General features: G+C 35.1%; 2 protein-coding genes and 1 long non-coding RNA gene across 3 annotated transcripts; 2 read left to right on the forward strand and 1 right to left on the reverse strand.

Moving 5' to 3' along the window:
* Positions 1-3,286: 3,286 nt before the first annotated feature.
* On the reverse strand, positions 3,287-4,363 carry LOC116178398 (gastrula zinc finger protein XlCGF49.1-like). The gene is made up of 4 exons (XM_031497891.1): positions 4,348-4,363; positions 4,042-4,293; positions 3,820-3,993; positions 3,287-3,770 (listed from the first exon to the last, which is right to left on the reverse strand). The coding sequence occupies exons 2-4, from the start codon at positions 4,234-4,236 to the stop codon at positions 3,369-3,371; spliced, it is 771 nt and encodes a 256-aa protein (XP_031353751.1). The 5' UTR covers positions 4,237-4,293; positions 4,348-4,363; the 3' UTR covers positions 3,287-3,368.
* Positions 4,364-6,562: 2,199 nt separating this feature from the next.
* Positions 6,563-8,175, forward strand: LOC116178400 (eukaryotic translation initiation factor 5A). The gene is made up of 4 exons (XM_031497894.1): positions 6,563-6,720; positions 7,155-7,384; positions 7,441-7,679; positions 7,728-8,175. Exons 2-4 carry the CDS (start codon positions 7,183-7,185, stop codon positions 7,767-7,769), a joined length of 483 nt encoding a protein of 160 aa, XP_031353754.1. The 5' UTR covers positions 6,563-6,720; positions 7,155-7,182; the 3' UTR covers positions 7,770-8,175.
* Positions 8,176-12,300: 4,125 nt separating this feature from the next.
* On the forward strand, positions 12,301-12,691 carry LOC116178408. The gene is made up of 2 exons (XR_004146843.1): positions 12,301-12,459; positions 12,511-12,691. It is a non-coding gene; the product is annotated as an uncharacterized LOC116178408 (long non-coding RNA).
* The last annotated feature ends 73 nt before the right edge of the window (positions 12,692-12,764 follow it).

A 12,764-nucleotide genomic window follows, 5' to 3' on the forward strand; every position in this document is an offset into this window, starting at 1 on the left:
TAAATCCTGATTGTGCATCTGGGAGAATATGGTACCTATTAAGATGTGAAGTAATTTGCTGTGCCACAATCTTTTCAAAAACTTTAGATAATACCGGCAGGATGCTAATGGGCCGTAGATCTTTAAATTCTTGTGGATTATTAATTTTAGACAGGGGAATAACGTTAGCACATTTCCAGATATCTGGACACACGCTATTTTGAGACAGGAATTTATAATGTGGGTCATAAAAGGAGCAGCAAATGGACAGCACAATATCAGCATTCTAACACCAATACCATCACACCCCACAGCATTAGTTTTGATACTCATTAAGTATTTGAGCACCTCTGTTTCCGACACACCTGAAAACTTTAGTTTGGATGTAATGTTGCACTTAAGAACACCATTACAAAAATTTGTGAGCCCGACATCATCATTTGCACTGCATGTGCTAAGGAAATTTGAATTAATTTGATTAACGTCTTGTAGATGAGAAGGTAAATGCTTTGTTTTAGCTCTGCTGTAAATGTCTAATTTTTTTAGTTCTTTCCATAAATTTCTAGAGGAAGTATTACGAAGCTTGTATTCCAGATACGCTTTTTTATCTTGCTTAATTGCAAAAGATGTATAGTTACGTAACATTTTGTAATATTCCCAGTGGGCTGCTTTGTGTGTACGTTTAAATTTCCTATATGCTTTGTCTCTTAGTCCCATCATAAATTTGACGTTATTTGTAAGCCAAGGGGCATATGGTTTAGAAATTTTTATAGTTTTAATAAAGGTATGCCTATTAAACAGGGAGAGAATGGACTCGTTAAGAAACTCAATTTTATCGTTAATATCATGCATTTCGTAAATCATGTGCCAGTTAATAGATTATAGATCATTTTGGAAATCATTGAGATCAAAATATTCAAAACTGCGGTAAGTATAGAAAGTATTGTATCTAGTTAAATTGTCATGTAAGGGATAATCGCAATATATCAATGAGTGATCGGAAACATGACGCATATCGACAACGCCACAATGCACTAATTTTGAGCTATCAGATTGATTATTATGTACTAAAATTAAGTCTATTAGCGAAGCCGAATCTCGAGTAATTCTTGTGGGTTCTGATATAATTTGCGTCAAACCAAGGGCATCAAAATTACATTAAATTGTACACACTGCACATCATTAAATTTTAGGAGGTCTATTCTGATGTAAATAATAGGGATATTTTACCCATTGAGAATTAACTTTTACGAGATGGTTATAGTTTCCTTTATCGTGGTATATAATACAAACACTTTATTTTATAGCAGAGGCCATATAAATCATTGTAAAGCTTCTGGCAATTCTGAATTTAATTTAGACGTCAAAAATATAGTAAGCGTAGGTTCTGACGTCGCGGTCGTTTCCATAGAAACAGTCTTGTATTATATCCTGAACTTCATTGTGTTTCGTGCTCCGCGTCCTATAAGAATGACGGATGTTAGTAAAATGAACAATCATCTGTTTAACGAACCTACTCAATGAAACCTATTAAAATGTTAATTTAACATCTGCCATAAAATAATGTACCTAAATAAATCATTTATGCTGCATTACACGTGTTATATTCAGAATGAGATAAATGAAGCAAGTCATTGGGATGAAAATAGGATAAAGGAGAACGAGTCAAATATTGAATGTTGAACGACGAAAAGCTTAAATAATAACGGGGCGTATGATTTTATTCAATTCTGCCTACTATGGTACCATAAATATGAGTGCATATAGTGGGAAGCAGTGATCGGTCGAACCAGCTCTATCTTTACTGTGCCGACTCTTATAGGAAGGAAGCTGACGCATTATTATAGGTGCTTAAAATTATGCGCCGGTCATTTTCGCAGTGCAATTACAAGCCAATCCGTCCACTGGGTGGATTTCGAGGAAAGAAATTACGCTAAAAGCGAGCCGTCATCATAATCAAGCCACCGTCGCGCTACGGACGAAGATTTTTGCAGCATTTCCAAGAAGAAAACAAGAAAGTTGAAATATACACGGTGTAACATCACCGATATCTATAATGTTACGGCCGCCAGAGGAGTTGCAACACCGGCCCCTCTATCAGCAAGCGCCCCAGTGGTCGCAACACAATAAATTTCTCAAAATTAACGTGAAATACGTAACGTTATTTAAATTTCCTTAAAATTAAATTGGGGATGATCAACCGATATATACAATACTGCAGCTAAAACGTGGGCATTTAATTTTGTAGTGATTTGGCAATTTGTTACTGATCACCTCTCTCTTTCCATGTATGGGGAGCATTTAAACCCTGTGAATCCTCCTCTTGCCTCCGTGTGCTTGCTGGAAACGGCCAATTGTCGTGTTTGAAGACCAGTTATCAATTGAGTCAGAAGAAGAAAAATGAAGCACTATATAGTGATGTTAAATTGCAATTCATCAAGGAATGCGACGAGAAGCGGAAGGTCCTCGTTCATTAGAAACCTAGATGCACTTTTCAGAAATCTCCCTGACTAATAGCCAGTATTTTTCCTGCAAAAGTGACTTTTTGGGAGGGCCGGAGTCCTTAACATGCCGGTGAGTCGACTCTCGTATCGTGAAGCTGTTAATTGTCGCTTTTTTAGTCTTGTTCTGATTGCGAGTTCTATACAAATTGCTTGGTTTCTGTGCCTTAAGCTTAACCTATCCATTTCTTGCAGTAGTGCCGCTACACCTTGCCCAAAGCCACGTCCCGCTTGCGGATTTGACACAAGTTCTGTTCCGGCGCCGCCTCGCCTCTCCCACGTTTACTGTATCAGAAACCTTTTGCGGGCATACATAATTGATACGTTTGACCGTTTATTTTTCGCCTCTTGCCTGAAGTCGACGGTATACGGATTTTTCTGGCGTCGTAGTAGATCTCGCTTTGCGATTTAAAATGATTGAAAAGAGGGTAATTGTTCTTTTACGTCTTTCCGTACAATTTTTTGGAAATTATCTTTTATACAGGCCTTGTCCTGATAAGAAAAGCAACAAAAAAGAATGACATACATTAAAGATAAACTCTGGGGAGGGGGATTCATAAGAGAAGGACATTGCATGTACCATTCTTGATATGAACCCTCCCCAAAGCTTAAGTATATAAAGACCGTCTGTAAGGGGGTAGATAGCAAAGTATATGTCAGCCATTACCCGACAACCAGACAGTAATAAAAAGTGCTCAGGACGCAAAATGTGATCCTAATGGCATGAAAAATAGAGGGGCCAAGCCAATATGCATATACAGGATGGCCAATCTCCTCTATTACACACATAGTAATAATACAACAAATAAAAGAAAAATGTATATTAACGAAAAACTTATCACACGATTATATATTAGAGAAACTATAGCAAACAAAAAATTACTACATTCACTCCCAATTATTAACGGGTTCATTCTTCACCTCGGCATACCTATGAAGTCGATTGTGATGTCTAATTAGGTACGACTGCCTCGCAAACGAGCGCCCGCAAAACGTGCAAGTAAACATTTCTCTTGTTATGTGAGTTTTACAGTGCGCGGCAAACTGGTGCCTCGATGTGAAAGGTAAACTGCAATGATTGCAAGATACCGGCTTCTCGTTGACGTGAGTGAAACGATGCGCCGTAACGTAACTCTTGACAGTAAATCTTTTCTCGCATATATCGCAGAAGTAAGGTGTCTCGCCAGTGTGTATCCGTTTGTGAGTATTTAAACTGGATTTTTGCGTAAAACGTTTATGGCAATAATTACATTTGAATGGTCGTTCGCCGGTGTGCGTTCGTAAATGGGCCTAGAACCAGGAATTTTGGTTTAAGGTGTAAGAATGTAAAAACACAGACCTCGAGATATGGTTTACGACAGAAACTAGCGTCGCAAGAGGTACACTGAAAGGGCTTGCTATCCGAGTGGACCTTCATGTGCACGTAGTAACTGGAAGCGGATGATAATACTCGTCCACATATATTACAGCTTTGTGGCTTGACTTGAGGATACTCTCCTCGGGCTCGACGAGTCTAAAATACGAGACTTGTTTGTCGCAAATTGTACAAATGAAAGCTTACGGTGGTTCTGTTGACTACATTTTGTTGGGGATTGGCTTCATTTGCGGCGGGTGGATCGTTTACAATTTCGTCGTTTGCAATTTCATTGTTTACAGGTTCATTGTTTATGGGTTCATTGTTTACGGGTGCAATCTCTAAGGGTACATCATTTCCATAGAAAGGTAAGTTATTGAACATACTTGAAAAGGGGAACATCACCTTTGTTTACTCATACAAGCTTGCACCTATTATTCATTATAGGAACTCCGAAATCTACAGAAATGAATCAATTTATTAATTACTACAGAAAATAAACAATTTATTTACAGTTTATTGCCAGTAGCATTGAATTCAATGCCAGTAGAGACAGAAGCATTGGTGCATAACAAAATGACAAGTTTCTAAATCTAAACGTGACTCTTTGTCAAACGTTGGCGCCATTTTCAAAACGATCTACATAGGTCAGATCATATATACTTCTCTTATATATATGGGTCAGATGCGTATATTCATTTGCAACAAAAAGCCCCAAACGCGCTGCGTATATTGCAATTTGAAATACACATTTTGCGACGCGTTTTGCTCAATTTTAAGAAAAAAATTGCAAAAAGGCACATGCATTTAAAACAGCTAGGGAGAAGTTGAATTGGTTTACCTTAATAATAATACTAATAATGTTTATTGCTGTTAACATGCTTAGAATTGTGCATTTACAGAAGTCAAATTAAGTGTTACCATTGTTTATTTATTATACCCTCCCGCATTTCCAGCTTTATAGTTATAATAATTAATATGTACGATGTAACCCCATCGGAGAGAGCGGATGTAGATAAAAGGGGGGCCGTGGGAGCTTCATGTGCTTTTTTTTACTTTTGATTATGCGTTTCTAACTATACCATGCGATCAAAAATGAGGTGCTTTCGAATAACCTTTGGAATTTTTGTTTACATGGGCAATCGTACTTAACCTGAACTTCCAAAGGCGACTCGACAGCAACCCATTTTTGATCGCCCGATAGTTGCGTCTATGTTATTTCTAATAATTCGCCATTGTCTAAAGTCAAGCAACGTTGCGCTTGGTTGGTATTTGGACGGATAACCACTCGAAAACTCCTCTCGCAGTCTTTTTGTTTATTTTGACTTAATTGTTTATATTAATTAATATAGGTATATATATACAGGGTGTTTGGTAAACATGCGGCAAAAATGAAAGAGGTTATTCCTTGGACTATTCTAATGTTATTTTATCCTTTGATGATTTTTGAAAAAACGCTTCGTTGCGAAGATACATGTGTAATTTCTGCCCTTATTACTTAAACGGTTGTTTGTGAAATCCTCTATCATGGCTCATCATTCGAATGCGTTTTTTCAAAAATCATCAAAGGATAAAATATCATTAGAATAGTCCAAGGAATAACCTCTTTCATTTTTGCCGCATGTTTACCAAACACCCTGTATACATGTACCTACACTGATATTTAAATGTGCATCTTTAGGTCAACAGTTGTGCTTCGTCTGATTTGATGAGAATTTTTGTTTTCTAATCAACCTTAAGCATCTATTTGTTTTTTTATTCTTATCCAGTTAAGACATTTTCAAAAATGTATATGGACATGCCACAAATGTACAGGAATTCACAAGCAATACAACGTGCAACAAACAAAATCTATTAGAAAATACTATATAAGTTTCTCCTCCTACAAAATCCTTTTATACAAACCAGGGAGCTAGCAGAAGCTAGAAAAATTCCGCTATAGCTACTTTGAGTATATTAAGCGAGGTACAGTGGAGACTATACAAAAAAAACGAAGACTATTCACGAAAATGGATAAACAATTTTATACTTATTTGAGGTATCGCGAGAAATAAACATAGATCTTGAGTCTTGACCGTGCTCCAACAATTCATAGAAAACCGACTTGAATATTTTTGAAAGATTATGGCCTCAAGAGCTAGCGAAAGTGATGAAAATTATGCGAGATACAGTAGAGCAACTACTATAGCAAAACCTCTAACATTTATACACGGTCGACTTGTATTAGAGGCCGACCCAGAAACATAACTATTCCTGAAAGATCATGGAGAACTGGCAGAAGCGGAAAAAATGTATAAATCTCATACTAATCTCCAAAGTAAGTATAAATAAAGTTATCTTATCTAATGTTAATATCAAATATGTAACCGTCTCTGTTAGGTGCTCATTAATTGTAGTTTTATTCTTTATTGAAGTTGTTTATGTATCCTTATTTTTGAAATATGTACATTTGTAAAATAGAAGAACAACGCATGCGCCGGTAATGGGAGTCACGCTTTGATTTATATTCTAGTAGAAATTTTTAGTGTAGATATTAATTTAGGAACTTTATTGCGGTCTGGTGACTTTACGAATGCAATTTATTTGATTTTTTACCACTTTTTCTTTCGATTCAACACACGTTTAATGCTCTTAAGTCCTACATACTTTTTAAACAACGCGAATGAAGGCTAGTCTTAACGGAAACAAACGATAAACGCTCCCAACATGCATTCCAGATCATTGGGTATATGATATGCGAAGAAGGTTAAAATTGAATGTCGCGGTCAATGATTGCAGTTGGTAACAAATAACACTAAAAATGTTGAAGGTGCCGTGTCATTAGAATTGGTCAGTACGCATGCTCTCTTACCTTACCTCTTTCGGATAAACCCATTCTGATCACATGTGAGTATTGAGGCATTTTTCGCTTATTTTCATACTAAAACTCGATAATTAATAAATTAAATAGTGTAAGTTAGGTGTATTTAATAAGAGTGCTCATTGAACTGTGAGTTACCACTTCATCTCATAATCTTCGTCAAATTTACTTGATTGTAGTGTTCGCGCCATGTTGCTGCAGATTTCGGCGAAAATTCCGGTTTTTTTTTCTAAATGTTACTCATGCCGGCGTCCCAATAAACAAATACGGTTAGTTTCTCTCATTCCGCAATGTGAGTTGCCCTAATTGCGCCGTGTCAGGCGAATTTATTCGATAATAAATCTGAAAGTGTCTCCTAACCACATGTTCATTTAATCGCCGCGTGTACAGGAAAAAGATTCAAAAGCCGAAATCTGCCATATCGAATTACTTGTCGCCTCATCCCACTTTTCATTTTTAGTTTCTGTGGATATTCGCAATAAATAACAATGGCCGATATTGAAGAAACTCATTTCGATACTGGCGATTCCGGAGCGTCGGCGACTTACCCTATGCAATGTTCGGCACTACGTAAAAATGGTTTTGTTATGCTTAAATCTAGGCCTTGTAAGATTGTCGAAATGTCCACATCGAAAACTGGAAAGCACGGCCATGCCAAAGTACATCTTGTAGGAATTGATATATTCTCCGGTAAGTGCACCCAAATAGTTGATTGCAGCTACATTCACTTTGTGTACGTGATTTAGGTAAGAAATACGAAGATATCTGTCCATCGACACATAATATGGATGTACCACATGTTAAACGCGAAGACTATCAACTAACTGACATTTCCGACGACGGGTATCTATGCTTAATGGCCGATAATGGTGACCTTCGGGAGGATCTGAAGGTGCCAGAAGGAGAAGTAGGTGTACAATTAAAAAATGAATACGATGCCGGTAAAGATATACTGTGCACCGTGCTCAAGTCCTGCGGTGAAGAAGTAAGTTACAAACACTAACATAGAAGTGCACTAACCAAGTTTGTGTAGGTTGTGATTGCTGTAAAAACAAATACTGCCCTGGATAAATAATTCTGGCTAAAGTACGTGGAGGCCGAAGCTGTTAATACCTTATTTCAAAAGTCTAACCTCCACTAAAAGCCCCCGTTGCTATATAATACTTGCAGGACCAGTTTAAACGGCTTTCCAGCAGCTATAAATCAACTTTGTGTCAACATTTTGGAACCTACAGTTTTGTTGAGATTTCACAAATCGTTACAATAAATTCAAATGTGTTTTTAAAAATTTGCGAGTATATACACTTCTTCCTGTCCACTGTATAATAAACTATCAACCACTTTATATGGTCTTTTCGTATATTATACATAAATGAATTCTTTTTTATTTCCGTATTTTCCATATAGGAGGTAGATAGTTTTAATGTTATTGACAAATCTTGTTGAAATCATTCTTTCAATAAATTACTAGTGTAAGATTGTTTGCTATTGTTTAATTTTTATATATCATAAACAAATGGTTTTTGCAATAACTTTTTTTGAAATAAATTATTAAACCAACCTTTTTTTTTTACTTAACGCAATGTTGCATTTATATTTTTGCTTTTAAGTATTGTAATTAAGCAATGTATTTTATATACTATTACATAAAGTTATTTAATTGGTTTTTGTTTTTAAAAGTGTTAGCTATTGTTTGTGTATCCCTATTATCATTAAGTTGCAATTAAACTGAATAATCGGATGGACAAATTAGATGCAAATTTAATTCAACAAGTGTTTTCCACTCCATAAACATTAGGTTTTTAAATAATTAATATGTTGTTGCAAGATGTAAAACTTGCTCAGATTAGATCATTTGACTTTGTGAATCGGGTATTTGGTTTATGAAGTGTTGTATTTTATTGGAGTTCGGTGTATTAAAAGCTTTGGAAGTTATAAATTGCAAAAGGTTCCAATTATAACTTAGTTAAAGGAAATTAGAAATCGGCCATTTTGGAATAAATTTGTTTATATTGTAGCAAATACCACAGAATATAAGCACTAAATACAGCGCGTTCGTAAATTGATTTTAAGAATAATAACTGTGGTTCGAGCATGTACTTATAGGATCGTCGTTAGACTGTTTAACAATGGAGCCAATAAAAATGGCGAAAGTACTAAAAAAAATTATAATATTCACAACTCAACAGTCACTGACAGTTTTCGTTTTCGCCCTTATTAAAGTAACTAAAAATTATCTTTTACAAAATACCTTAGATAATTATTACAATTTTTCAGGTGTATGATATGGTGTCAACAAATTATAAAAGCTGTCCTTACCTAACCTCAAATTCCGCGTGCCGCTAAGCAAAACAATAGGGAAACGCAAGTTGTGTAAGTTTTTTTAATTTATATGAATATTTGAATATTTTTCATTGTAAAATGTTGCCTTTTGCGTGTGCAATACAGACATCCCCAATACCACCAAATATTGAATAAATATGTATTTAATATTTATTCAATATTATGTTGGTTAAATATATATTTCCTTAAAACGATACTAAATATTTGATAAATAATACAATATTCTTATATATTTTGTCAGAGTTGGGTCAAATACTTTTCAAAATATATTTAAAATAGAAAATACAGAATAGGAAATGCTAATTTATTTTAAAAAGAAGATACTAAATAGATTTGGTATTTATATTTAAAACACCATATAGAACTTTCAACTATAAGTACCTATTTCAGTATATGTACCTACATATCTACCTGTTACGTTGAGGGCATATTATTATAATATTCATAAAGCAAGAACATATTAAAAAATCGTTTCTCATGATTTAATAACCATTTGCTTTAGGTAAAGGCAGTTTTTCAATATGTACACGTCTGTTAAACATCTTCTCTTTGGTCGCGTAATCATCACAGCAGCCGACGAAGGTAATTGTATAGTGTTGTACTTAAAAAACAGTTCTCTTATTATTGGATATTGATCTAACATAGGCAAAATGGATTCATTTGAAATAATTACCCGCAGTTCTGTATTTTGTGATACATTTATACTGAAATTCGGAAAAAGCTTTGAATATAAAATGGAAAAAGTTTCTGAAGCATATGGTTAAGGTGATGCAATGAAGGTGCAAGGAATAAATATAATATGGACATATTTTGGATGTCTAGTTTTGTGCCAACATCTTGCGAACGTGTATCCATGTTAAAGACTGTTAAAGAGAGGGCTTGAAATATTTTCTGGAAGATTCTTGAATTAAGGCACAAGGGACGGTGTGTACTGCTTTCAATAGGGTCTCTTGAAGGCATTCAGTAATTTATAATATTTCAAGAAAAACCATAAGTCTTCGCTTGAACTTGGCAATGGAAAAACCATAGCCTGAAATAACGACATGCAGGAATTGCGATTGCATTAGAAGGCGTCTAATTAATCTATATCGCTAAAAAAATCTAACCAATTATCTAAACTATTATCAAACCACTACCTACTTTATTAAAATGGATAAATTTTAATATAAAAAAAACCTTTGTGCCTCGAAGCAGCGTTAATTAGTTATATATAAGTATAATTGCATCAGTAATAACGTTACTTTTGAAATGATATTTGCGCTGATGATGGTAGCAATTGCGTGAGTTTTCATAAACGAAAACGCCGCGAAAATAAATACGCTAATACTGACAAAGAAATTTTGGAGTTATGTCACCAGGGCCGTAGCCAGACTGTATAATCAGGACAGGCTCACAAACATTCAGGACAGGCGGCCTATTCCTGAACGATGACAAAAGAAGCATACATTTATACCATTTTTGGAATAAACGTGTGATTACTATGGCACTGGTTCAAGATTACGTCAAAATTGCGTTACAAGCGTATACAAACTTGTTCCAATGATAGCGAGAATATGCCCCCAGACTGAAATCTAAAATGTAAGCAGTGTTCCACATTTTGACATTTGGGCGAAAGCCTGTTGAGGGCCCAGAACAAGAGGGACAATAAATAAAATAAAAAATATAAAAATAAACGAGACTGTCGCCCTGTTATTTGTCCCTGAAAATGACTTACAGGCCACAATAACTAAAAAAATACTGGCTTTATTTTCATAAGCACTTTTTCAAATTTTTATTTTGCAAATAACCACTCGGCTGGCCTAAATTAACAAAAAATTCAAAATTTACTACGTTTGTGAACACACGTGGCAATTTTTTTTTAAACAATTACAATAATCATCTAAAATGAAACCTAAATTTCTCAAAATGACCTACTACTACATTAAATGTACCCTGAAACCAATTTAGTGCTCATCAAACAGCACAGACGATAGTAGGTATCAAATGTCACTTATTTTTAAACACTTGTTCTACCAAGGTAAGCAATCCCAATCCTCTACGTTTTATATTTAATATCATGCTTGAACAAAATACGACAAAATAAAGTACTTAGTACTTTGCATTGCGTTTTTTTAAATTAAAAAAAAGTTTTTAATCACCAGATTAACTTTTCTCAATCGTCCTCGTATATGCAGTTCGCGCATGCACACATTTAATATATGCGATATGTTTGTTTTTAATCGAAGCGTCTATGGTTAAAATTTTTCAGAGATTTTCATCAGAAAAAAAGATGTCATTTTGCAGTTTGCGCATGTTTGCCTTTGTAAATGACATTTGTAGTTTTCGATTTTTACGACATTGTGATATGTTTTTCTTTACTAGAAGCATCTATGGTTAAAATTTCGAAGAAATATTTTCATAAATAATGAAGTTGGGACTGCACAGAATGCGCATGCGCACATCTAATGTTTACAATATGAGATATGTTTGCCTTCGTTGGAAAATGCGCTAAAAGATCAAAGCTTCACCAAATATTTGTAATAAACCACCGACTTCACGAGACACCCTCGGCCATTTGAGATGTTGATATATCGCAATTCTATACCAATAGACATTGCAGCGTTGCAGGTTTTAAAAAACATGTTATACATAGATATGTTCGTTTAATTGATAACCGCAACATCGTCAATAGTAATAATTTTCTGTGTTATTATATATTTTTAGCAGACTCGTAAACTCCAATGAGAAATTCGGAAATCTGGCTAGGGCATGCCCCTGCCTACGGCCCTGTATGTCACAAACCACCAACTGCCACACGTGTATGTAAATAGCATTAATTCTCTAAAGGTTAGTTCAAAAAAATGTTTCTCATTCTAACAGGACTTCTCAATCCAGCACGTAATGTATCGCATTAAGGATCCCAGAAAAAGTCTGCCCTTATCTACACCGGCATTTTGGGAATGCGATTCTTCAATCACTACAAATATAACATTTCACTGAATATAATGAGAGAGACGTACTGTACGTACGGTCGCAATTCCACGATGATTTTTGTTCTTACAAGCCATCTGGTTAATCTCTCCCCCGACCCTAGTTTTTCAAAGTCATTAGAGTCATGGTATCCCAAGAAGTATACACTTTTACGTTTGTTTGGAAAGTCCCCCTTTTGAATTCAAAAATGGGACTTTCCAAACAAACGTAAAAGTGTATACTTCTTGGGATACCATGACTCTAATGACTTTGAAAAACTAGGGTCGGGGGAGAGACTAACCAGATGGCTTGTAAGAACAAAAATCATCGTGGAATTGCGACAGTACGTGCAGTACGTCTCTCTCATATATTCAGTGAAATGTTATATATTTGTAGTGATTGGGGCACTGATGAAGACGATCCAAACTTTAAAGGCTACCACACTTTTGTCTCGGATCCACTAGAAGGATTTGGTAGGTCGCGTATCTTTTCAGTTGTAAAAACTACCCACTTCTTGCTTATAGGTCACATTGCACTGGCGGTTCCTGACGTTCATGAAGCATGACAAAAAATATGTTACCTTTATAAGCGATCCTGACGGATACTTGTATGAATTTGTTGGAAAAAATAATATGTAACACCATAACAATACCTATACTTATTTGTTCAATAGATAATTTTTTATTATATCTAATTTAAAATGAACCAATAGGAATTTTATTTTGAATATTCAAAAGGTTTTCGCTTTAAGGCATTTTCTATGAATTGATCAGTGTAC

This window comes from Photinus pyralis, unplaced genomic scaffold (assembly GCF_008802855.1).
Source record: "Photinus pyralis isolate 1611_PpyrPB1 unplaced genomic scaffold, Ppyr1.3 Ppyr1.4_LG8, whole genome shotgun sequence".
Taxonomy (NCBI): Eukaryota; Metazoa; Arthropoda; class Insecta; order Coleoptera; family Lampyridae; genus Photinus; species Photinus pyralis.

What these genes read in the sequence shown, in the direction of transcription:
- LOC116178398 (XM_031497891.1), bottom strand. Translation starts at nt 4,236, where the DNA reads ATGTTCCCCTTTTCAAGTATGTTCAATAACTTACCTTTCTATGGAAAT. An exon ending in ATGTAGTCAACAGAACCACC is followed by an intron (nt 3,994 to 4,041) that starts GTAAGCTTTCAT and finishes CTCGTATTTTAG; the next exon opens with ACTCGTCGAGCCCGAGGAGA. An exon ending in GTCGTAAACCATATCTCGAG is followed by an intron (nt 3,771 to 3,819) that starts GTCTGTGTTTTT and finishes TCCTGGTTCTAG; the next exon opens with GCCCATTTACGAACGCACAC.
- LOC116178400 (XM_031497894.1), top strand. Translation starts at nt 7,183, where the DNA reads ATGGCCGATATTGAAGAAACTCATTTCGATACTGGCGATTCCGGAGCG. An exon ending in AGGAATTGATATATTCTCCG is followed by an intron (nt 7,385 to 7,440) that starts GTAAGTGCACCC and finishes TACGTGATTTAG; the next exon opens with GTAAGAAATACGAAGATATC. An exon ending in TCAAGTCCTGCGGTGAAGAA is followed by an intron (nt 7,680 to 7,727) that starts GTAAGTTACAAA and finishes AAGTTTGTGTAG; the next exon opens with GTTGTGATTGCTGTAAAAAC.